Source organism: Anastrepha obliqua, chromosome 1 (genome assembly GCF_027943255.1).
Source record: "Anastrepha obliqua isolate idAnaObli1 chromosome 1, idAnaObli1_1.0, whole genome shotgun sequence".
In the NCBI taxonomy this organism is placed as follows: Eukaryota; Metazoa; Arthropoda; class Insecta; order Diptera; family Tephritidae; genus Anastrepha; species Anastrepha obliqua.
The window spans coordinates 148,331,618-148,357,557 of NC_072892.1; the positions used below are offsets into that span (position 1 = coordinate 148,331,618).

General features: G+C 37.3%; 2 protein-coding genes and 1 pseudogene across 2 annotated transcripts; 2 read left to right on the forward strand and 1 right to left on the reverse strand.

The window, feature by feature from the left end:
• On the forward strand, positions 1-2,305 carry LOC129236441 (heat shock protein 68-like). The gene has a single exon (XM_054870836.1). The coding sequence runs from the start codon at positions 168-170 to the stop codon at positions 2,088-2,090; it is 1,923 nt and encodes a 640-aa protein (XP_054726811.1). The 5' UTR covers positions 1-167; the 3' UTR covers positions 2,091-2,305.
• A 1,459-nt stretch (positions 2,306-3,764) lies between these two features.
• Positions 3,765-5,240, forward strand: LOC129236442 (tigger transposable element-derived protein 6-like; annotated as a pseudogene).
• A 1,827-nt stretch (positions 5,241-7,067) lies between these two features.
• Positions 7,068-21,976, reverse strand: LOC129236443 (xanthine dehydrogenase). Its single transcript, XM_054870837.1, has 6 exons — positions 21,642-21,976; positions 9,292-11,904; positions 8,946-9,214; positions 8,016-8,892; positions 7,393-7,560; positions 7,068-7,313 (listed from the first exon to the last, which is right to left on the reverse strand). Exons 1-6 carry the CDS (start codon positions 21,717-21,719, stop codon positions 7,263-7,265), a joined length of 4,056 nt encoding a protein of 1,351 aa, XP_054726812.1. The 5' UTR covers positions 21,720-21,976; the 3' UTR covers positions 7,068-7,262.
• Between the last annotated feature and the right edge of the window lie 3,964 nt (positions 21,977-25,940).

A 25,940-nucleotide genomic window follows, 5' to 3' on the forward strand; every position in this document is an offset into this window, starting at 1 on the left:
CCTCCACATAGTTTGAATTGAAAAGTCAAAGCGAAAATAACAAAATAGCTAAGCATATTTAGCAAAACAAAACTGCGAAATAACAATAATATACTAAAATTGTATTATAGAGTGAAGCAGAAAAGTATTATAATTGTGAACTGAAAGATACGCAAAAATAAAGAAAAATGGTAGCAATTGGAATTGATTTAGGAACTACATATTCCTGCGTTGGAGTTTTCCAGCACGGTAAAGTGGAAATTATTGCGAACGACCAAGGATATCGCACAACACCAAGTTATGTTGCGTTCACAGACTCGGAGCGGCTCATTGGTGACGCCGCCAAAAATCAAGTTGCCATGAATCCAAAGAACTCGGTGTTTGACGCTAAACGGTTGATTGGACGCAAATATGATGACCCAAAAATTCAAGCGGATATGAAGCATTGGCCGTTTACGGTGGTGAATGACTGTGGAATGCCAAAGATCAGTGTCGAATTCAAAGGTGAACAGAAACGATTTGCACCAGAGGAAATTAGTTCAATGGTGCTGACCAAAATGAAGGAGACGGCTGAGGCGTATTTGGGTACATCAGTAAGGGATGCAGTAATCACAGTACCGGCGTACTTCAATGACTCACAGCGTCAGGCCACCAAAGACGCGGGTGCTATTGCGGGTCTTAGTGTGCTACGTATTATAAATGAACCAACTGCAGCAGCGCTGGCTTATGGTCTGGACAAAAATCTTAAAGGTGAACGCAATGTTCTCATATTCGATTTGGGCGGTGGCACTTTCGATGTTTCCATCCTGACTATCGATGAAGGTTCGTTGTTTGAGGTACGTGCCACTGCCGGTGATACTCATTTGGGTGGAGAAGACTTCGACAATCGTCTAGTCAATCACTTCGCGGAGGAATTTAAACGTAAATATAAGAAAGATCTGCGCTCGAATCCAAGAGCATTGCGTCGACTACGGACAGCGGCTGAGCGAGCGAAACGCACATTGTCATCCAGTACAGAAGCCAGCATCGAGATTGACGCTTTGTATGAAGGTGTAGATTTCTACACAAAAATTAGTCGAGCACGCTTTGAGGAGCTGTGTGGTGATTTGTTCCGTAGTACACTGGAACCGGTGGAGAAGGCTCTCAATGATGCTAAAATGGACAAGAGTCAAATTCACGATATTGTCCTTGTTGGTGGTTCTACTCGTATTCCCAAAGTGCAAAGTTTACTCCAATCATTCTTCGGAGGAAAGACACTGAATCTTTCAATTAATCCCGACGAAGCTGTTGCTTATGGTGCGGCGATTCAAGCCGCTATTCTGAGTGGTGATAAGAGCAGTGAAATTCAGGATGTTCTCTTGGTTGACGTAGCACCATTATCTCTTGGAATTGAAACCGCTGGTGGAGTAATGACGAAATTAATCGAACGAAACAGTCGCATTCCGTGCAAACAGTCGAAAACCTTCACAACTTATGCAGACAATCAACCAGCTGTCACCATACAAGTATTTGAGGGTGAACGAGCCATGACCAAAGATAACAATTTGCTTGGCACATTCAACTTGACTGGAATTCCTCCAGCGCCACGCGGAGTACCAAAAGTGGATGTAACATTTGATTTGGATGCCAATGGCATTTTGAACGTGACGGCGAAGGAGATGAGCACTGGAAACGCCAAGAATATAGTCATAAAGAACGACAAGGGACGATTGTCACAGGCTGATATCGACCGAATGGTTAATGAAGCTGAAAAATATGCGGAAGAAGACGAAAAACACCGCCAACGCATAGCTGCCCGCAATCAACTTGAGAGTTATGTGTTTGGTGTGAAACAAGCAGCCGATGAAGCTGGCAGTAAAATAAGTCAATCTGATAAAGATCGTGTGCTGGAGAAGTGTGGTGAGACAATTAAATGGTTGGATGCAAATACCACTGCTGAGAAGGAAGAGTTCGAGTACAAATTAGAAGAATTGACGAAAATTTGCAGTCCTATAATGACAAAGATGCACCAACAGGCAGGTGCCGGTCCACAGGCTGGTAATTGCGGTGCGCAGGCTGGTAGCTTTGGAGGCGGCACTCATGGAGGACCAACTGTAGAAGAAGTGGACTAAATATATGATAATAGTACAATATTATATGATCAGTATTATAACCGTAACCGTGCCATTGATGTAATGTATGTAAAATAAAAGAATATTAAGTTCCTAAATAATATACTATGTAATACAATAAATTATTGTCCAAAAATTGACTGAAAATGTGAAATATTATTCAAGTGATTTAGGATTTTAAGACTTTAAATTAAGTTACTAAATAAAGCCGGCTACAGTTAAAAGTAGTTTTAAACATAAAATATTGGTTTCATTTGATTTGTATTCTATCCGCCAGCAACAAGGTGTGGGTGTTGTTGTTATGTCTTTAATGGTACTTTAATCCATTTACTGATTTCATTACGAAGAGAGTTATGAAAATAGAAGCTACGGTTTGTGATATCTAAAAAGAGAATTTCTGTAGATTTTAATTTGTAATAATTTCTGTTGAAGTAAAATTATTTGATGAAATCTTTATATTCAATGGATTTTGTTACCTTCCATATTAGCAATTGATGCCTTTGACTCGAAAATGGCCTGGAAGTGCGTTACTGTTATTTTTCGCATTGGTTGTGGAAAGTTACTGAAGAAACAAAAGTGTTCCATCGGATATAGACGCGTGTCATTCCGGTTATGTAAGCCCGACTGCAGTGGAAAAAACTTAGTAAGTATCAATTCTAAATCGCTGCTTTAGAGCCAATGTGCGTATCTGGTGGCCTGTAAACTGGATATCGAAAGACGAGCTCCTTACTCGAAGTGGCCAATCATCAATTGAAATTAGATTCGTGAACGAAAATGGAAATGGATTGATCACATAATCTGTAAACCTGCTATTAACATCAGCTGAATGTCGCTGGACTGGAACGCGCAATGCTCTCGGTAGTATAGGACGACCAAGAAGAGCATGGAGGCGAAGCCAATTGAATGAAAGCACGACTGTTGACGATTCGCAACGTTCCCACGGCAATCGGTTCTACGTAACCGGATCGCCCCGGATTTATATCCGGCCAAGGACTGTCACTTCAGCAGCATTCCTCGTATATGCACGGGGAATGTTTATGCTGCTACAACTACAACACCAACAACGATTCGTTCAAGTGGCAACAGATGAAGTTAAAAGCTGCAAATCGACTCCAATAAAACTTATTTCGGTTGCGCCCCCGGCCGGCGCATTAGCAAATAATTATAATAATCAATACACATACATATGTGTATTTAGAAATTTAGTTTTTTTTACGAAAGAGAATCAGTTTAAAAAGTTCCTCAAGAAAATAATTATACGTGCTTGAAAATAATTTTGTATTAAACTTGAAATCGCTGTATACTTTTGAATATAATTATGTTCTGTAGAAGTAGATTAGTAACAAAAAACTTACCTCCACTTCAATGTGTTTTTTTAGATTAAAATACAAAATAAACATTTACGCTGTGCCTAATGAAATATACAGTGAAATTCCCCATTTCGGACAGTCCTTATAACCGGACAGCTCCAATAACCGGACAAATTTTAGGCACGCAGGTTTTTCATTCATTTTTTCATACAAATATCATCCTAATAAACGGACACTCTAATAACCGGACGCGGACAAAGTATTTCAAACCATTTTCATAAAAAAATTTCTCATAAACGGACAAAATTCAAAATATCACAAGCAAGCTTTGTTGTTCATTATAAAAATGAAATAGGTGATTCCCCTTTTAACATGTATGCACACATTCAAGCCCTGTGTTTTAAATTAAGAGTAGTTTTCCATTCAGTTTGTTAAGTCAGTTGTATGCGAATGGTTGCGTTCAAAGTTCGTAATAATATGGCGCCGAAAAAGAAGGTACTTTCTATTAAAGAAAAAATGGAAATTATTAATGTATTCGAAAAAGATAAATTACCAGTACGTGGAATTGCAAAAAGGTATAGTGAGCCCAAAAATTTAATTGTAGGTACACGTTTCTTTTGCTTTGAAAGGTTCAATATTGGCAAAACACAAGCTGCTGAAATTAATAAAAATAAAGAAAAAATTCGTTCTAAATGGGAGTCTGGAGTTAATGTTCATCAAAAGCGAAGCTTTCTTAAAGAAGGCGGCTCTGAAATAGGCAAGATGTGTTTTAATTGGTTCGCTAAGGCTAGAAGTCAAAACATTCCGATTTCTGGTCCCATTTTGAAAGCAAAGGCAATGGAAATTGCTGGCATGGTTAAACAAACGGCGAATAAGGAATAATGTTCCTTTCAAATGCGTATCTGGTGAAGCTGCAGATATAAACCAGGATGGTGTCGAACAGTTTAGGACAAAACTGCCATCTCTGTTGACCGGTTACAAGCCTCAAGACATTTACAACGCAGACGAAAGTGGGCTTTTTTTTCGTGCCTTACCTGACAAAATCCTCGCTCTTAAATCTGAAAAATGCGTGGGCGGTACACTATCAAAGGAAAGACTCACAATTTTGTTCTGTGCTAACATGGCTGGAGATAAGGAGCTGCTTTTGGTTATAGGTAAAGCAGCCCGTCCTCGATCTTTTAAGCATGTTCCAATCGCAAAACTGCCAGTGGATTGGAAGTCTAATAAAAAAGCATGGATGACTCGAGAAGTAATGAGTGAATGGCTGCAGCAGTTCAATCGAAGAATGAAAGCCCAGAATCGAAAAATTATCTTGTTTTTAGATAACGCGGCTTCTCACCCAAAGGAATTAAACTTAACCAATATAAAAATTATTTTCTTGCCGCCAAATATAACGGCAGTTAGCCAACCCCTTGATCAAGGTATAATCCAAAATTTTAAAACTTTGTATAAAAGCTTAGTTTTAAAACACTTGCTATCTAAAATTGACAATACAAGTTCAGCCTCAGAGCTTTCAAAATCGATTAATGTACTAGAAGCTGTGTATTTCATCAAAGCAGCTTGGGATAAAGTGGAAGCCACAACCGTCCGAAATTGCTTCCGTAAAGCAGGATTTTTGGAAACTTATGAGGATCTTCCAGATTTTGATTCTGAAGATGATATTCCACTGGCAATCTATACTAGGCTTCAGGAAGGACTAGACTTGGCAAATGATTTGGAAGGTTTTCTCCAAATGGATCAAAATGTTTTCACTGAGGACAACAATATAGAAATTCAATTTGACCAACAAGATGATACTATGGACATAAGTGATTCAGAAGATGAATTTTCAGAAGAAATATGTGAGCCCATAACATCATATGATGAGGCTTTAAAACTTGTTGCGGGCTTGAAACAATTTGCAAAAAATGACTATGTAGCTTTCCAGCACATTAAAAATATCGAGAGTCACTTTGAAAATGAGCATTTTAAATTAAAGCAATCAATGTTTAAGCAATCAAGCATTACCGAATTTTTTCAATCAAACTAGTATTGAAATGTAAAGACTTGTACAATGTACTTAATCGATATATGTACATATATGTATTTATATGTAATACTAAAGTATGCAAATATTGTTTACTTCCAAAAATTTCTTAAATAAACTATGTACAATACAATTTATATGTGTGGTATATATTTAGTGACTTCATCTCTTATAAGCGGACATCTCCCATAGCCGGACAAAAACACTGCGACGGTGAGTGTCCGGTTATAAGGAATTTCACTGTATATATAAAATAATTTTCGATGTTTTTTTCGTTTCGTTTGGACAACGGTTTATTTATGTCTTACTCGTCTGATTTAATGAAACTCTTAGTGAAGAATGAGTTTAGTGAAATTTGTATAAAATAATTTTCGATGTTTTCTTCTCTAAACTTGTGCAATCAATGGCACATCGGCGAAGCAGAATTGGTGTAGGAAACCTTGCGTGTTCGAACTGCTGTTTTTCCATCTTCCCGTTGCATTTTTTTGTGTAGCAACAATTCAGGTCGCTTTGCATTAGGCTGTACTTATTGATCAATACCATTGTTGTTTTTTTGGCATAAGGTGACAATTCCGTTGCTTTTGCACACGGTGCCAATATCATTATCATCTTGTTTAGAATGCAACCCAGTAGTAGCGTACTGAAGGGGAAATGAATGGATGATCATTGTCATTGTTAACTTATATAAATATATATAATGTATATATATTTACGGTACTTGTAAGGTATTGATGCGATGCTTTTACATTATATACATGCGTTTTGGAAAATGCTCTATATATTGGGGTGTTCTCTTTTTGGAAATTTCAAGAATCTGCATACAGGTTCCCAGCAAATTCGGTTGGTTTTTCATGCGACAGCTTAACAAACGTATGTATGTATGTACATTTCTGCATTGGTTCTCGTGAGTATGAGGCGCGGTGGGAACTTTCCAACACACACGAAAGCTGTCCAAATATTTAGTGATCCGCCACCGTGATTTTATCTATGGAGATTTTGGCGAGGTTGTAGCAGACGTGCACATACATATATACATGGCAACTCAATAGCACCAGAGATTCATGCTTAACCAGATTATTTTCTAATAAAATTTAACTAAAGGCAAGACATGCTCGGCTGGGTATTGAATTTCAGACTTATACCGCTCATCGATGCTGGTAGGTTGTTGTTGTTGTAGCAGCATAAACAATCCCCATACATACATATACTGGGAATGCTGCTGAAGTGACAGTCCTTGGCCGGATATAAATTCGGGTCGTTCCGGTAACGTAGAACCGACTGTCTTGGGAGCGATACTGCTAAGTTGTTGTTTTTGTTGTTGTAGCAGCATAACATTCCCCGTGCATACTCGTATACGAGGAATGCTGTTGAAGTGACAGTCCTTGTCCAGTCTTCCACAGCGCTTAGTGGTACCATAACTATTCCTAATCGCTTATGCGAAATATTATTTTCCTCACATTATTTGGTCCAAATCTTTCCAAATTTTCCAAAAATCTTAACTCTAGCGCTAGCTAACGGATTCATTCCTATTTTGCTATCGACATCTGATTGATGCTGAAGATACCAGGATACTGGAAATGGATCCCAAAATTGCATAGGCCATTCTTAACTAGAAACAATCGTTTTATTTAGTCAGTTTAAAGTGGTGTATTCTAATTGACTTGGTCTACAATATCTACGATCTAAATGGTCACTAGATTTGAAGTGCACCTATTTACATATTTATGTGCGCATTATACAGTATTTACATACATACATACATACATATACACATGATTATTTAAAAAATTTATAATTTAGACTTAAATTTAGGAATAAATTCAAGTGCCTTTATATTTATGGCACAACATTCCATGGAGTAAAAGTACCTGCCGGTGGTTGATCAATCTAAAATTTACCAAATATTTTGAGAGACATAGAGAAAAGTAAGTGAAATATTCATATTAGTAAAAATTTTACATCTTACCAATTCTGTAAATTCGTCTTCACATGCCATACGTATTCGTGCAGCTGTTGCTGGGGCCTCCAGTTTGAAGTTAACGCTCAGCCCGCGTTCTGCACGAGCAGCAGCTATTGCTTCTTTAATAGCAAAGAAGGCGGTGCTACCAATAAATAATGGTGGCTCTCCAACAGCCTAGATGGGGAGACATGAGAATGAGAAATTTTGCACTATACCTTCTGCTCAAATATGAACGAGACGTTATCAATAAAACGGTCCGCGGATGACATATGGCAGAAATAAATTTTTTGTTTTTTGATAGGACTGTTATAAGCTTACATGGCAAATTTCAGCGTTCCGTGGAAAACATTTTGAGACAATTGAAGTCATAAAAGAGAATTCGAAGAATACACTCGAGCTTGACTTGTTTACAGTAGCACAGAAAACAAACTATGTGACATATCACGCTGAAATTTGCCATATAAGCTTATAACAGTCCTACCAAAAAACAAAAAAATTATTTTCGCCATATGTCATCCGCGGACCGTTTTATTGATAACGTCTCGTTCATATTTGAGTAGAAGTTACTTATGTATGCATTGTCCCAAAAACTTAAGCCATTTTCTACGGCCCCTGAGAATCGAACACACCTTTGAGGAATAAACAGCTCTTGGATTAGGTGCACCGGTCAAAAGGCTTACATTGAACTCTCCCGGTATATCAGCAAACCCTGGTAGTTTATACATTCCCGGTCCTCGCGAAAAGAGTGCACCTTGCGGGGAATAAATTAGTTCTTCCAACACAAATAAACCGTAACCTTGCATAAATGCTCCTTCAATTTGGCCAATATCAATTGCTGGATTTAAGCTAGATCCTAAATCCATCACAATGTCGGTGCTCAAAACCTGATGATCACCGGTTAAACAATCGATTTCAACCACTGATGCACCCACACCACTTGTGTAGTAGTTGTAAGTACGCGAATTCGGATTTAAAGCTGGGTCATCACCAACATCGGGCATTTTATAAAAGCCACTCGCAGAGAGACTGATTCGTGCAAAATATGCTTTGTTGATCCAATCCTTCCACTTATCATTTGGATTGGCCTCTTTTATGGGCTTTAAGCGGCGGTTTAATTGCTCACAAGCGTTCAACACAGCCATGCCATTCAAATCCGAACCGACACTAGCTGCTGTGGGTGATGTATTTGGCACCTTATCGGTGGCTGTTTCGCATATATGTATGAGCTCCGTTGGAATACCTAATGCACGAGCACAACATTGAATCATTTTGGTGTGAAGCCCTTGACCGATCTCAACACCACCATGGGATAGTAATACCGAACCATCACTATAAATATTAACCAGAGCTCCGGCTTGGTTTAAATGGTATGCACCAAATGCAATGCCGTACTTTGTGGGAACAAGCGAAATACCTCGCTTTCGCCAACGGTTATTTTTGTTGAATTCTTGAATTTCGCGTCGTTTCAGATGGAATTTCGACTGTTCCAGGCAATCTTTAAAACACCTTTAAAATAGAATACAATTGAGTAAGGAGAGATATTACTTTAACTATTTTACCTTTCAATATGAAAAACTTCCAATTGCTGATTGTAGTGTGTGAAATCACCAGTCTTATAAAAATTCATTTTCATTACATCTAAATAATCTTTTCCCGCTATGCGTGCCACATCTCTTATTATATGCTCTCCTGCAAACATACCCTGAGGCCCTCCGAAACCTCTGAATGCAGTATTGGATGGCAAATTCGTTTTGCAAACCCAACCAACCACTTTGACATTTGGAATGATGTAGCAGTTTTCGAAATGATTCATAGCACGTTCTAGGACCTGAAAATATACATAATATACATAGAAGAAAAAGCTGTTTAGTTGTCATAATGTCCAATACGAATTGACATCCTTACCGAAAATGAGAGATCCATTGAACAACCGGCATTAGTATAGCATTCAATGTAACATGCCGTTATCAATCCCTCGTTAGTAAAACCTACTTTGTATTTAAAGAGGAAGGGATGTCGTGTGCCTGTTGTCATCATATCTTCATCCCGATCTAGCATACAGCGCACCGGTCTTCTAAGCCGGTAAGCAGCTAATGCGACTGGAAGTGCCAAGATAATCGCGCGCGACTCTTTGCCGCCAAATCCTCCACCTAAACGTTTCGCACGGCATACAATTCTATGACTCGGCAGTGACAACACGTGTGCAACCAATTTTTGTACCTCGGATGGATTTTGAGTGGAGCAAAATAATTCGATTTCATCACTGTCTCGAGGTGTAGCCACGCAAGCGTGTGTTTCTAGATAGAAATGCTCTTGACCACCCATACGACAGCTACCTTCATAGACGTGTTCAGCCACCTTAAATGCTTCATCTATATCACCCTTCTCAATGAATATTGGATAATTCGGAAAGTACGATTTATGTTCGATAGCTTGCTCAATTGTGACTATCACTGGAGATATTTCTTCATATTTAATGTGTACTAAGCGAGCTGCACGTTGGGCCAAGATTTGAGTATCAGCAACGATGGCACCAACCACTTGCCCCTGACAGTACACTTTACTTGAAGCAAACACTTCTTCATCGTGAAAAACGGCACCTACTGCATTTTCGTGTTGAGTTAAATCTTTGCTGGAGTAGAAGGCATGCACACCTTCTTGTTTCAGGGCTGCTGAGGCATCAATGGATATGATATTCGCATGTGCTTTGGTACTAAGCACGAGCGCGAGATATAGCTCGTTTTCGTGACGTGGAATATCATCGCAGTAAATTGCCTCACCGGTTGCTTGCTTGAGAGCAGAGGCATGCACTTTTGGTCTTCCAATGGGATCACACATTGATTGCTCGTCACGTACTACTTCAAAGACTTGTGTACTTTTTAAAATTGGTGTATGAAAAGTATCAGCACCGCTCAGCTCTCTCTGTGGTAGCACATCGCTTTCAAGTAGTTCAGCTTTTATTAATTCTTGGCTAATGGCCAAATAGGCTTTAAAGAATAGACTAACTACTAACGAGCGTCGATAGGCGATCATTCCTCCTGGTGCTGAAGGTGCCAGTGGCAGTTCAGCGCACAAACTTTCAGCGACACGCTCAATCAATACTCGATTCCATTTTTGCTTGGCCATGATCGCTGATATTTTTGGAGCCATGACCGTTATAGGTGACATGCCACCAAATGCCATATAAATTTGTTCAACGATATTGCTCCTCGGTTCGAATGTCACGTTTACGGCTGCATTTACAATTGCAATGTCATCGTCTCTTCGACGCGCTTGCTTGTACGCCACGAAGTATTGGTATTTCGAGCTCTTGGGAAAGTGAATGCCCACCAAGACTTCATGGGGTAGAATTGTATTTTTACGGTACCCAGTAAAGAAGCCCGGCCCCATATGCACTTCCCGAGTTTGTATTTTCCCATGCACTAAATTGCACACTTTAAGCTTGGCGCAAGCTGCGGTTAATATAGGATTCATATCGGAAATAGGGCTTCCGGTCATAATATTACCACCCAATGAAGCTACATTGCGAATTTGCTTGCCTGCAAAGTAGTGCAACATTTTCACGGCACATCGGAAGAAACGTGTTTCGTGCTCAGGCAACTTCGCTATTCTATCCCGTAAATGCTCTTCAATGTTCATCAAGGTGACGGCAGATCCAAACATAATACTGTCCTCGTATTCGGTTATCTCATTTAATTCTGGAACTTTAATGGGATTAATATGTACTGGATATAGAAACTGCTTAAATTTCATTTCAACACCAACTTCTGTATTGCCAACAATGATTTTACCATGCGGGTTTTCTGATTTTAGTTTAAGCAAGTCTAACAGTTCCACCGGACGATACCACGTGGATCGTGGACCCTTAAATAATAGATTCTGAGCGTCGAATTGTGGATTCAAATGCAGTTCGGGTGGAAAAATAGGTTCTTGGCTAGGATCAAAAGGCAGAAACTCGCTTCTTTTAAACAATTCACCATTCTCCTTTTTTTCTGAATCGGTTCCATTACAGTTATTATTACCATTCATCTTGCAGCACTTATCACCCATGGCACAGCTGAATTCTTTGGTGAAGGTCTTGTAACCCTCTAAAATAGGACGGTAACCCGTACAACGGCAAAGGTTACCTTGAAAAGCGACTTCTAAGTCTTTCATCGATGGCACTGGCATGCTGCGAAGTAAAGCATACATGGACATGACGATGCCAGGTGTACAAAAGCCGCATTGGCTTCCGTGCGCTTTTGCCAGACGTTCCTGAACCGGATGAAGACGAGTACGAGTGCTGCCTATACCCTCAATGGTGGTGACTGCACAACCATGCATGGCGCATACTGGCATCAGGCAGGCGTTCACAGCTAAATGTTTGATTTTGTTGGTGGAGCGATCAACGCGCGAAATCATAACTGTACAAGCGCCACAACCGCCTTCTCCACATCCCAATTTCGTACCGCAAAGATGTAACTTTTCGCGCAAATATGTCAGAAGGGTGCATTCTGGATCAGGTGTGGAATCGATAATCTGTACAAAAGACAACGAAAAAAAAAATTTTTTTTATAAAGGTAATGTGGAACAAAGGATATGATAAAAAAATTTATCCATTTATGGTTGCACTTTACTTTTACGAACAATATAGTTTCTTTGGCATACTATAGGGTTTTTCAATAGGTGCGCTTCAACTTTTTTCCGATAGGAAGGGCGAACGACGCAATATTTTGACGTGATAACGTCTTATAATTCGATTTAACAGGCTGCACGCACGAAAAAATGTGTCGTTACCTTGCTCATTAGTGTTACCTTGCTCATTGCCGTTACCTTGCTCATGTGTCGTTACCTTACTCATTGCCGTTACCTTGAATGAACTGCAAGCGAAAGCGCGGAACGAACGACAAAGCAAACAAAGCAAACGAACGGCAACGTTCGACATCTTGCTCTCTCCTACTTAAGTGAGCGTATATGTGTATGTATATGCGCATATGTACACATATAATATAAATTCACGTATTTGTATTTGCATATGCCTTCTTATTGATTATTATTAATTTGATTTACTTGAAGAATTTAAAATAAAACCAAGTTTGCTAATAATACCTGTTGTTTTAATGTTATTATTATTTTTTGACGTGATAACGTCTTATAATTCTATGTAGCCGGCTGCACGCACCAAAAAATGCGTCGTTATCTTGCTCATGCGTCGTTACCTTGCTTAAACAGCATGTTATGTTATGTTATGATATGTTATGTTATGTTATGTTATGTTATGTTATGTTATGTTATGTTATGTTATGTTATGTTATGTTATGTTATGTTATGTTATGTTATGTTATGTTATGTTATGTTATGTTATGTTATGTTATGTTATGTTATGTTATGCTATTTTATGTATTGTTATGTTATGTTATGTTATGTTATGTTATGTTATGTTATGTTATGTTATGTTATGTTATGTTATGTTATGTTATGTTATGCTATTTTATGTATTGTTATGTTATGTTATGTTATGTTATGTTATGTTATGTTATGTTATGTTATGTTATGTTATGTTATGTTATGTTATGTTATGTTATGTTATGTTAATGTTAACTCATTCTCTATATCCATACCAAATATCTATCAAACAAAGAAAATTAAAATTTTCTTTTGAAAAATGCAACCATTCAATCAGTATTTTCTTATGACGTTATCACGTTAAACTATCGTCAGTAAACCGACTTTACAGACAACCTATTTTTTTTTATTTTTCGCTTGTCATTTGTAAACTTCATTAGTATACATTTCATCATGGAATGCTACACACTTGAGCAACGATTGCAAATCGTGCAAATTTTTTATGAAAATAATCGTTCTGTTGCTGCTACTTTAAGAGCATTACGGCCATTTTACGGTCCATTTAACAAGCCGTCCCGTTTTGGGGTTATGTGAAGTCATTGGTCTACAGTAACAAGCCGACTACGATTTGTGAGCTCAGAGCCAATATTGAACGCGAAATTGCTGGAATTTCGGCCGATTTATGCAAAAGAGTGGTCGAAAATTGGGTTCAACGATTGGACCTCGTAAAACGTGCACGCGGTGGTCATGCAAAAGAAATCGAATTTCATACTTAAATGTATATGTTCAAACTCGATAATAAAAAAAAAAAAATTAGTTAAAAAAGTCAAACCGTTTGTGTTTTATTCAAAAAAGTTCAAAAGTTGAAGCGCTCTTACTGAAAAACCCTATACAATTAAACGTGTATTGTAAAATTTTTGAAACTAGTAATTCTTTAGTAGACATTATGCACATGTTTTACATTCCTCAAAGGATTCTTTCTTCTACAGATCTGTATTTTGACACAAAACTATTAATTTAAAGTTCTGAAAATAAATGTTAAATTAATAATAAAAATATGCATGTTTTCTTCCCCGGTTTCTGTATCAGCTTCTGTTTAACACCTAACATACATAAAAAAACATATATGGTACACACATATTTATATACTTAGGTAGGTAGGCTGTCCCAATGACACACTTAGACCTCTCATAGGTCCATTGTGATACCCCTGGACCTTATCCTCACCCTATGGGCTCCTTTTCAAACCATCCGGTAGCTTTAATAAACGAGCAAAGCTTCGTTAGTTTTAGATGCGCTATGTCCGCTACATCAATTAAAAATGTCATGTCAAGAGTGCGGAGTCTCCTTGTAGCCAAGCTTTCACACTCACATAAAAGGTTTCTGACTGTTTCCTCTTCTTCTGTGTTAAGACAGCTTCTACTGAAATCGAAGTATGGGAGTACTAACCTTCTAGCGTGGCTGCCTGTTAGACAATGACCAGTTAATACCCCTATCATTTTTCTTATAGCTTCTCTGTTAAATCTTAACACGCCTTTTGATCGACTACTGTTTCATTTCGGTCATGTCTGTCTGCTTAGTTCGCATTTTGCGAGGTTTTGCCCTCAACCTTGTTGATGGTTTCCCTATCTATGAGTAGTTTACAAGTGGATATAGGCATGGGTATCAGCGTCTTATCCACTTGGAGGTCGAGTGTTGTACCGGTTCGAGCAAATTCATGTGCCTTGCAGTTCCCTGCTACATTCCTGTGGCCTGGCACCCAAATAAGGTGTATTTTGTAGTATTTTGATACGTCATTTAGAAGTTTAAAACATTCTAGAACTGTTTTTGACGAGTGCGTTTCAGATTTTAGCGCTTTTATTGCTGCTTGACTGTCCAAGTATATGAAGACTTCATTTGTGGATAATACTCTCGTTTTTATTACCGTAAATCCCTCTTTTATGGCAGTGACTTCCGCATGAAATACACTGCAATGATCAGGTAGGCGAAAAAATCGGCTGACTCCGAGTTTATCAGAGTAAACCCCTCCACCCACTCTGTTGTCTATTTTTGAGCCGTCTGTATAGATGTTTATATCATTTTCTTTAACAATAAGCTAATTATCCCATTCCTCTTTGGAAGAAAATACTGTGGCGAAGAATTTATCGAAGTTGATATCCTTGGTCATACAGAAATCCGTTGTAACAGGAATGCAGGGGAATTTTTCTAAAATTGAAGAGTGTCCTCACTGGTTTGTTCTGAGTAGACCGATTTCTCTTAATCTGAGAGCTGCCTTGACCGCTGTTTGCTTGCCTAAATGCTCTATCTTATCTAAAGCCGGCCACCATACTTATATACCCTATGTTCGGATTGATCTTACAATTGCTGTATAAAGCCAATATACGACGATGTAAAGCCAATATACTTACAGACACATAAACTTTAACGTGTTCACAAAATAACCATCGTAATATTAAATTAAAATTATAGATAGGTAGGTGAAATGGTTGTCTGGTACTCCCCTAATAGCGTAAAACGCCATTTTGAAAACATTATGAATCCTCCAACAGGCAGATATCTACAACCAGCCACAGCTGTTGATATAATGGAGAAGATAGATGGGATTTAGGTTGGTGCCCTGCCCCAGGCTGTCGAAGAAAGGAGCACCCAGTGACCTTAATCGTCTAGCTGCCAAACCCGTACATTTACAGAGAAAATGCTCAACAGTCTTCTTCCAATCGTCCAATGACCGAGCTTGGAAATTGAATAGCGTGGAGTCCCCAGAACTTTCGGAGTACTCCGTATATTGTACTGGTGCCACAGCACATCCATATATAGCGCATGAAGAAATGGAGCTTTCTGCGCTTTCCTGATAAATACTCGTAAGTTGTACCATTATCCTTTAACAACAGTTAAAGGGATGCCGTTGACTGAGTAGGAGGTCTCTGTGACCAATTCCGTCCCCTTCCTTGCAAGCTCATTAGCAATTTCATTTCCCTCTACGTTCTTATGTCCTGGAACTCAAATCAGAGAAAAGTTACCTGCGCTCCCAAGACATTTGATCTTCTTCTTACAGGAGTTTAATAGTTTCGTTCTGCACCATGGCGTCGCCAGAGCCTTGATCGTGACTTAGCTATGAGAAAAAAATGCAAGCATTTTGCATGTCTGCAAGATCGCAAAGACTTCTTGCCTGAAAAATACTAGCAGTATTCGGCAATTTTATGGAAATAGATAATTTGATTGATTTAGTGAAAACCTCTGCCCCGACTCCCGATACCATCTTGAAGCCGTCAGTGAAGACAGAGGTAACAGCCTTCATACACATGTCCCCTCTTTCCAATCCTGCCTATTGGGTAAGATTTCTCTGGCACGACCCTCAAACTCCAGTTTGCGAAGAGAGATCTGTGCGAAGTTATGAGAAATACGGTGTTAACTGCCCCAAAAACACTACTATGTCCCTTAACACGTTGGCTGCCACGTCGCACGTTTTCGTGCGACACCTAAATGTTACCCTGAGGCCACGTCACACATTTTTGTACATTTTAATATGAAATTTTACATAGAATTTGGATTCTCTGGCCTGTGGTGAACATTTTGGTGTATTTCCCATGGCCGTTGTGTATTTTTAATGGTATTTTTTTTGGATAAAAAAAACGTTGTAAATTAAAATTTGTCTTTTTATTAATTCTTCTAAAAATTAATTCATTTATGAACAAAACAAATATAAAAATATATATGTATGTAAATTCAAATGGAAATCAGTAGAAAAACAATAAACTTAAAATTAAAAATTCTATTTTTTAATGGAGTTAAGTGCAAAAATTAATTTTTCTGGTGGGAATATTTAGGAAAACATTCTACACATAGTTGCGGTTTATTGGGCAGTAGGTGGTGGTCCTTTTCAAGCTCTTTCTGGCTGTTACTCTCTCAGCAGATTTTTTTGACATGGCATAACACAATACACAAGCACGCCTTATTGTTTTTCCGTTGTCGTCCTTTCTTTTTTCTATAAAATGTTTTCCTCTTGTTATGGGTTCTGGAGACATGAAGTCCTTTTTATATATTATAAAAGCATTTACGACAGACATTCCTAGTAACAGTTCAAAAGCCACTTTGCGGTATCACTTAACACCTCTTCTGAGAGTGGTGGCGTAGGCGGTCATTTGATCGGATATATCAACACCTAATTTGGCTTTGTTGTAATCAATAACAGCAAGAGGTTTTTCAAAAGCTCGTTGCCTTCGCTTCCTGGTAGAAAACTAAATAAAATACACTAAAAATATCAACTGCAACTCGAAAACTACAAAAAATCACTGTCGCACATTTTCGTGCGACGTGGCCCCACAACATGTTTTATGATCTCCCAGGCCATGTCGCACGAAAATGTGCGACACAAAAAAAACATTATAACTGCAAAATTAGCGACCAAAATAAAGTCGCGAGTAGTCAAAACTTATTTTTAGGCACTAAGAAACAAAAAAGAACATAAATAAGTTGTTGGCCTCAGGTGACCAAAATTGTTAAATGACACTGCTACTGAACGATCAAAATTCTAAAAAGGCTTTGGCAGCCAACGTGTTAAGAGATTGCCGCCAAAGGCCAACCTCCTTTAACTTGATTGCACTTTGAGCAGTGATGGAGATAACGTAGAAGTCGATGGGAAGTAAGTGCATAACGACATTCAGGGCAGCACTGGGGCAAGTTCTTATTGCTCCAGTGATGCCAATGCATGCAGTCCTTTGCACCCTCCCCAGTTTAGCGAAGGTATAGCCCTTCCTACGTTAAAATTGGCAGAAACATTCCATTGTACATCCATTATAAACAGTAATTATTATACTTTTTCCTGCATGGTCTGGCCAGACTGTAGTTGGTTCAACTAGAACGTTTATAGTGAGTGCCTCCAGCAGTGTTAAATTTGCTTATACTATCTTTATGAGATATTTGCGTACGTATATACTGTTTTTTATCAGTAATAAATGTTTTTGATCCGTCCCATAAACTGATAATAGTAGTACAAGGTGCCGCAAGATTGATCTTTCAATTTTGTTCTTGATTAACTTTTTTACTAAATAAAAAAAACTTAAATATTTTGAGGGAAAGAAATCTTTATTTTCCCCTTTACGCGCACTATTGCTTGTGTGTTTGTATACTGCCGCTTTTTAGTGCTCAAGTGTCAAATATGGTGGACGTATGACGACATTTGCAAAAGTTATAAATCTTTCGATAGGCTGACTAATTTTGCGTCACCTTGTAGATGATTAAAATGTTGTTATTTGTTTATGATATAAATACTCTTTACATTTATAAGTGCTTATACAAATATATACATATGTATATGTATGTACATACGTAAGTGTATGCAACTGAATTGTAGGTAGGTCGAAAAGCTATCACTCCTTTGGGGGCCGTTTGACTCTCAAATTATCACTCAAAGGCGTATCAATTAATTAAAATTTCGAGTATATTAATAATTCCTGTATCAATAAACAAATAATTTCAGTAGAAAAATAATCTACAACAAAAATGAGACTTTTAACAACCATAGGTAAATGGAAATATGTAATGGAAATGATTTATGAATGAATGAAAAAACAAATTTTTAACTGAAGAATGTAGGACAACCATTTTTATAATGAGCCCAGAAAGCTTGTTTAACTCAATAACTACAGTAGACTCGGGGTTGAGGGAACTAATTCGTGCACGGGCTATTCCCCTCAACCCAGACTTTCCCTTCAATTGAGATTAAAATTATACATGTACAGAAGTGGGCGGATTATAAATATTTTATTAATACTGTTGTATGTAAGGTAGAGGTACATAGTTTGTGCAGTGAGTGTATTTATTTCATGTAATAAAAACATATTATTTAAAGAAGTCCAATATAGTACTTTGCTTTTTCTTAGCTTCCAGTGATTTTTTCACTGCAATATCCCTGATATTGTTAAGAAAAATGATGTGTTCGAGCGAGTTGGTATTGTGTTCAGTCCAATGGATTGCTTTGTCAAAAATTTTAATGGCTTCAGCTGCCTCTATTGTACACTTGTCGCCGTTTATTTCGTCATGCTCATCCTCATCCTCATCAGATGCCTCAACAGGTTGATTAACATCGTCGATAACGCCTTCAATACCTTAAGCGCAATTGTCATCTATTCCTGTCCATATTCTTAGTTCGTTGACACTTAGGTTTGACTGAAATAAAAAAAATTATGGCATGTTAAGTGCACGTATAACTGTAATGAATGTGTTTTTTACCTGTGGAAATGCAGTTTCAGTTAAATTGAGTAATTCTTCAAATTCGGAATGTTGTTGTGCAACAATCTGCTGTCTTAAAACACTGAGAGGCACATCATCCTCGATACACTCGTCATTGTCTATCGGATGTTTATAGTCAAGTAATGGACACCAACATTTTTTAATAACGTCGGCATAGACTTTTTGCCATGCTTGGGTCAAAAGGCAAATGGCATCTTTCAAAGTAATTTTTTTTTAAAAGTCGGCTATTTCGTCTTTACCAATAGCTGATTTTAATAAATTTGTTCTATAGTGCAACTTGGTTAACCTTATTACATTCTGGTCCATCGGCTGGAGAAGGGGTGTTACATTTGGTGGCATATATAAAACGAAAATTGAACCACATTCTGTTTTTAATAACTCTTTTATTGGATGGCACCTTATCTAACATCAAAACAGCTTTGACTGGTAGACCCTCGTGTATTAGGAATGTGGTAACCTAAAAAACAAAAAAAAAAAAATTATTTAGTTCAATTTATTATTTACTATGATATGATTTAATAATTTAATTTACCTCTGGTACAAATGAATTGTGGAACCATTCTTCGAAAATGTCCGCAGTCATCCATGCTCTTTTTGAGCACCTGTATTTCAACGGAAGCTGAAAATTTCTGAATGATCGTGGTTTTTTGGGTTGACCTATTACTAATGGCTTTAATTTGTGTTTGCCAGTTGCATTAGTGCACACTAAAACTGTGCACACTAAAACGCCTTTTCACTTTTTCTTCCGCACGCATTTTTTTCATTTGAGCTAACGTATGTTTTGTCTGGCAGTCATTTCCAAAATAATCCAGTTTTGTCAGCATTGTAAACCTGGTTTTCATCCAACTGTAAATCATTTTTTAGTCGCCAAAACTTTGCCTTGAATGCTGGCACTGCTTCTTGATCAGAAGACAGTTTTTCACCGCAAATTTTCAACAATCTAATTCCAAATCTAGCCTTGAATCCATTTAGCCAGCCCGAACTTGCGTTAAAGCCACTTCCATTTCCATAAATTTTTGTATGGAGTTCTTTAACTTTTTTTTAATAAGGTTTCCAGATATTGGAATATATCGACTTCTTTGAGTGATGAACCATTTATATAGCTTAGTTTCCATATTAGCAAATTCACCCTTCTTCAGAGACTTCCGTTTAATGCTGCACGCTGTCGATGCTTTTAAAATGTTTCTTTTGCCATTTTTTATACGTGATATGGTCGATTTGGTAACACCATATTGATAAGCTAATGATTTTAATGTAAACCCTTTATCGAGCTTTTGTATAATTTCATATTTTGTTTTGAGGGGTAAAAACCTTTTCGCTTTCATAGTTAACTAGCAAAAGTAAATCACTATCTTATTTCGCACAATTGTTTCAACGCACTGAACCGAACTAAATAGCTTTACACTGGACAATGTACACAATATACATATATGTATATGTAGTTATATACCAATCATATACGCATTCTAACATAACTGTAAAATAACTGAAATTGCATAAAAATTTTGAGGTTCCTTCTACTCGGTACTTATTAGATTGAAGGTTCCCTCTACAGAGTACTCAATGAAAGAATTTTTGTGGTCCCCTCAACCGAGTAGTTCCCTCAATCCGGGGTTCCCTCAACGCGAGTCTACTGTATTTTGGTAATTTTATGCTCTATTTTGCCTAGTCAGAAGCATCCTTGCTTAACCACCGTCATACCAAAGTTCCCACCCCTTCAGATTCTGGAATTTCGATAAAAATATTATAACAATCCCGATGAGAATGTAATTTGATGTTGCATTTTCAATCCTAAGAGTGTTTTAAAATGTACAAAAATAAGAATAAGAAGAAAAAAACATAAGCATCGCACCTATTTTAGTGACCATACGAGTATATCGGTATTTTTTAAAAGCTAAACAAATTACTAATATTGAACCAATTAGCGACAATTCAGTTTAGGGCGTGTCGTTATGAACTTACTAATCTTTATAAATGAATATCTTTATAAAGCTATATAAACACTCTGATTTATTAGGCAACTCACTCTGAGTTTCATGAGAGCGTCAAGGGAGGTTTGTTGATTTTCTGATAAAGCGAAACGCGCAAAAGATTACCTTTGCAATTCTTATATGTACAATAATTCTATTGAAAGGCAGTGCACTTTGCAAATACAATAGCTAATGCTATGTTGCCGGCGCAAAAATGAGGCCAGATTATGCGCTCGGTATAAAAATAAAAGTGATGGAGGCAGAGAGAGAGAGAGAGAGACGGAGAGGGAGAGTTTTTTATCAATTTGTTTTTGGTTGAATTATCAGTGCTCACTTTGTAAGAGTGGTATATCACGCTTTGTTTACATTTTTTCACAACACATCGTCGCAATGATCAAAAGCAGCAACAAAAAACATGCAATTGCTCTTTTACTCTATTGCTAACTACTACTTGTTCAATATTCTTTGGCTGGAAAATTGAACATCATAATGATATACCTACATACACATATAAGTATGTATTTACAGCAACAGCATTGGAACAGGTTTTTTTAATTCTCTCTGCTTGGGTTAAAAAATGTGACCCATATTACACAAATTAATTTGTCTGTAAATTCTACTAACACACATTGCCTGCCCACTACATTGTTACTCTCCTGTTTGTCTAGGTGTACAGTATTAAGATGTGTATGAAATGAATTTACAAACCTTTTTTCCATTTACGTAGAATATTAGTGGTGATTCCTTCTCAACCGGGACACTTAGCCCATTTCCGTTTAACGCCATAATGCAAGAAAACAAATTTTTTGTGATCTTTTCGATTGTGCACTGTCTCTCTTATTATTATTATTTACGTGGCATAGAATTATTAACAGTAATCGAGATGTACACCGTTTTTTTATGCATAAATAAATATGTATAACTATTGAGACTTTGAAAATAAAGCGTTTTATGAACTCTTTATCGCGCACAACTTTTAGTCGAATGCAATCAAATTTGATTAGAAAATTCAGTTACGAAGCGTAAATTTTAACACAACCAACTTGCGAGAATGTCGAATACGATCTGAATCTGAACTCAACGTATCTTCGCAGACTGACAAAAAAATGTGAGTTTGCAACCATTTTCAGCCCTGCAGAAAATTTGGCTGCTCACAAACTAGTTCGGAACTAGAGAATATAGAGACGGTACTAGTACACAGCAGGTGGTTTTAACTTCCTATTTTTGCATAAAACTTTAATCAGACAAAGGAACACAATTATATATATTTTTTTTAACTAGCAAAACTTTGGTGAACTTTGTGGAAAACTTTTGAATTGGGATAGCAACTAATTTTCATATTAAATAAATTTCGATTTTGTCCTTATCTTTCGCGGACTTCTGCAAGAACGTGAAGATAGTAGGCTTGAGTAGCAGTATGACTTTTAGGAACCTGGTGGAAGTACACAATCAAATGAATTTAGAAAAAAAAAATAGTTTAAAAAAACTAAAAAAACACGCTTTTATTGCTAATCGAACTAAAAAGTAGAAAATAAATTTTAATGACAAAGAGACCTATAAAGAAGTAATAGCAAATCGAACGATCAGTCATAGTTAACTACCTCAGAACAGAATTATTGCAGTCAGTGAATAAAAGATTCGATATATTCGTGTTATATTTAATTCCTTTCTTATCGACTGTGAGTCTAAAGCTATGCAGTTATCGGCCGTGATAAAGAAGTAATCGGGATGAAGAACTTATTTCGTGGAGGGAGCCTGAGAAACTGATTTACAAGAATAAGTAAATATTTTTCATTTTACAACCAAATTCACCTTACTTTTTGCCCACAGTAGTAAAAAAAGAAAATATTAATCCTGGCAATCCTAATAAGGATAATGGAAAACTTTAATCAAATGATTGCATTGTCATCGGTCCTTGATAGGTGTGCAAAATTCCAAGTCGATCAGATTTTTAGAAGCCAGTGAAAATTAAGCTCAAAGATTCCGTTACATACATACATACATACAACCCGAACTAATAAAAGTGTGTTAAAAACCATTATCTTAAGCTACTGAAAAACACGTAGACGCGATGAACGTTCATTGCTTCGATAAATTATAAGTTTGGGCAGCAATTTTCCAAATTTCACAATAATTCGTTCATTTAATAAAGAAAGCTTCACCAGGCGGTCGCTGATGTTAGATGCAAACCTTCTTCTTCTAAAACAGCTTCTATGCTATTCTTGATATTTTCCATAAATGGAGCGACGTATGGTTTTGCACCGCCTACGAATGGTAAATGATTTACTATGTGGAACGTCCATATATCGCGTTCACAGCGCAAGCGAAATTCGCACCCCTTTCGCAACAGAGACATTTTTATGCCAGTTGAAATTGATACATTTTTGAGTTTAATTGAGCTTTAAATGAAAATAAGATTAATTTAATAATATAATCAACCTGAAATCCTATACATTAAGTACTATATCTACATATGTAATATATGTATGTCTGTTATATATACAAAATGTTACGTTGACTTATTACAGAATGCAATTGCATGCCTGCATTATACCTATGCTCTGACAACTGTTCCCTACTGTATGCATTATGCACCACTTTGACACCACTCTCTTGAAACATCGGGCGACTAGTCGTGATCATTTATTCATTATGGAGAGGTGAGCGCACTTAAGCCAACTCAACTCTCGCCAAAATAAGTAAAATACTAACCTCTCTTCTTGCCGAATCGAAGAACTGTACTCACTTAAATGTATTTACAAAGTGTAAAATCCATGAGATAAAGAGTAAACACGGTTCGAGCTATAATTGTTTACTGCCAAAATGTGTCATAGATAACGATAAGCGCAAGCTCTCCACAAAAAGGGAGATTATCAATTCGATGCATTTTCTTTTAAAGTGCTATGTTTAACTAATTTTGATAAAATCGGTGTTAAAGAAATGTTTCGGTTCAGCGATAGAACTATCATATTTAAATTGATTATCTCAGCTAAATATAAGAGACTACACTTGACTAGACTCAGATAAACCTGCTACTAAAGGTGTTGAATTTCAGTTATCTAGGTGTGGTATTTACTCTCCTAAATACATTCTCAGTCAATGGACGGATAGAAATTGAAAACCTCTCTTATCAAACTATTGATGATTAAATAAATGTAGAAGTATTGGGTGTGCAACTAAGTTTTAAAGGTTTTTTTTCGATTTCAAAAATTCAAATGGATACCTTCAACCGAAGTGAAACGCACTCTCGTAGAGGCATTCTGCATCGACCGGAACAAATGGTAATCTGATGGTGCAAGATCTGGGCTATAAGGCGGGTGGGGTAGAACTTCCCATCCGCTACCATCGAGATAGGTTTTGACCACTTGTGCGACATGCGGCCGAGCATTGTCATGATGAAAGATCAATGTCTCATGTCTGGTTTCCCATTCCGGACGTTTTTCCGCAATTGCTCGCTTCAATCGCATAGGTTTTTGTCTGTAGAGTGCTCCGTTTATCGCCTCACACAGCATCCGATAACTTTCCGCTGCACTTTTCTTCAGATGGAAGCAAAATAGCAATGCTTCCCGCGAATGAAGTTTTGTAGGCACAAAAGCTGACATAGTATTTGTATAAAAAAATTTTTTGTTTACACTTCGACGAAATGACACAAACTAAGAAACGACACTTAATGATGACGCTTTCACATGAAACTCGTTACACAAATACTCAGTACAATTTGACATTAGTATTACTATATGTTTTAAATCCTTTAAAACTTAGTTGCACACCCAATATTTTTTATTCAAACACAAATTTTGTTTAACTAAAAACATTTCTTATACAAAAACTTTACGTTCTTTTGTTTAACCTCCGACTTTGTTGAACCTCGTAGCGAAGTCGGTCATATATTCCTTCTTTTTGATAAAAATATCTCAATTGCTCAAGTGTGCTTCTTATCATTGATGATAACAGAAAGCTAGAGCACAAATTGATTAGTTTTATTGATGCATTGAATTTGTTTCCTATCAACGGATGTTCGGGACCCGATGCCATTACTCGGGCATTTAAAAAGAAATTAAATGCCGTTCATTTGCTGCAAAAGTATCGTAACCCAATAAACAAAATATCCTAAATGTAATATAATTGATATCGCCATGCATTTTTCATACAACATAAAAGGAGAGCTTGTAGTCATTTCTATAGGCTTATCCCCAAAAAAATTTTTTTTTTGGATTGTGACACTTGCAGTAACAGTACGTAACATGAATTTTTATTTGTTTTTGTTTTCAGTATTGCAAAGACCTACGCCTAAGCAACGTTTACAAATCGTACAAATCGTATTATAAGAATCGACGGTCTGTGAAAAGTGTTCATCGCTCGCTTAGGCTGCCTTTTAATGTTGAGCGATGAGGTCCATTTTCGGCGTAATAAGCAAAATTCCCGTATTTGGGTTGAGGAACAAGCCGAAACCATTCAAGAACAGCCATTATATCCATTGAAAAAACGATTTGGTGCGGTCTATGGGCTAGAGGAATCATCGGCCCATATTTTTTCAAAGGCGAGGCAGGCGCCAATGTAACAGTAAATGTCGAACGCTATCGCGCCACGATTACCAGCTTTGTGATGCCGGAAATTGAATCCCGTCATTTCTACAACATTTGGTTCCAACAAATGCGCTACGTACCTTACAGCCCGTGAACCAATGGATTTACTGTGTCGCCGTTTCGGTGAGCAAGCGAGCGATCTCTTCTCGGACCAGTGGATTGGCCACCAAGATCGTGTGATATCACACTTTTGCACTGTTATTTGTGGTGGTATGTAAAGTCTAAATGCTTTTTGGGTAAACCAACTTCGATTGAGACATTGGAAGCCAACATTACTAAAGTTCTTCGATCGAAGTCCTCCAGCGCGTTATTCAAAATTGGTGTTTAAGGATGACCGAATTACGACGCAGTTGCGGCCAACATTTGAATGCGATTATCCTCAAAAAATAAATGTCATGAATGGTTCTTTACAAAAATAATA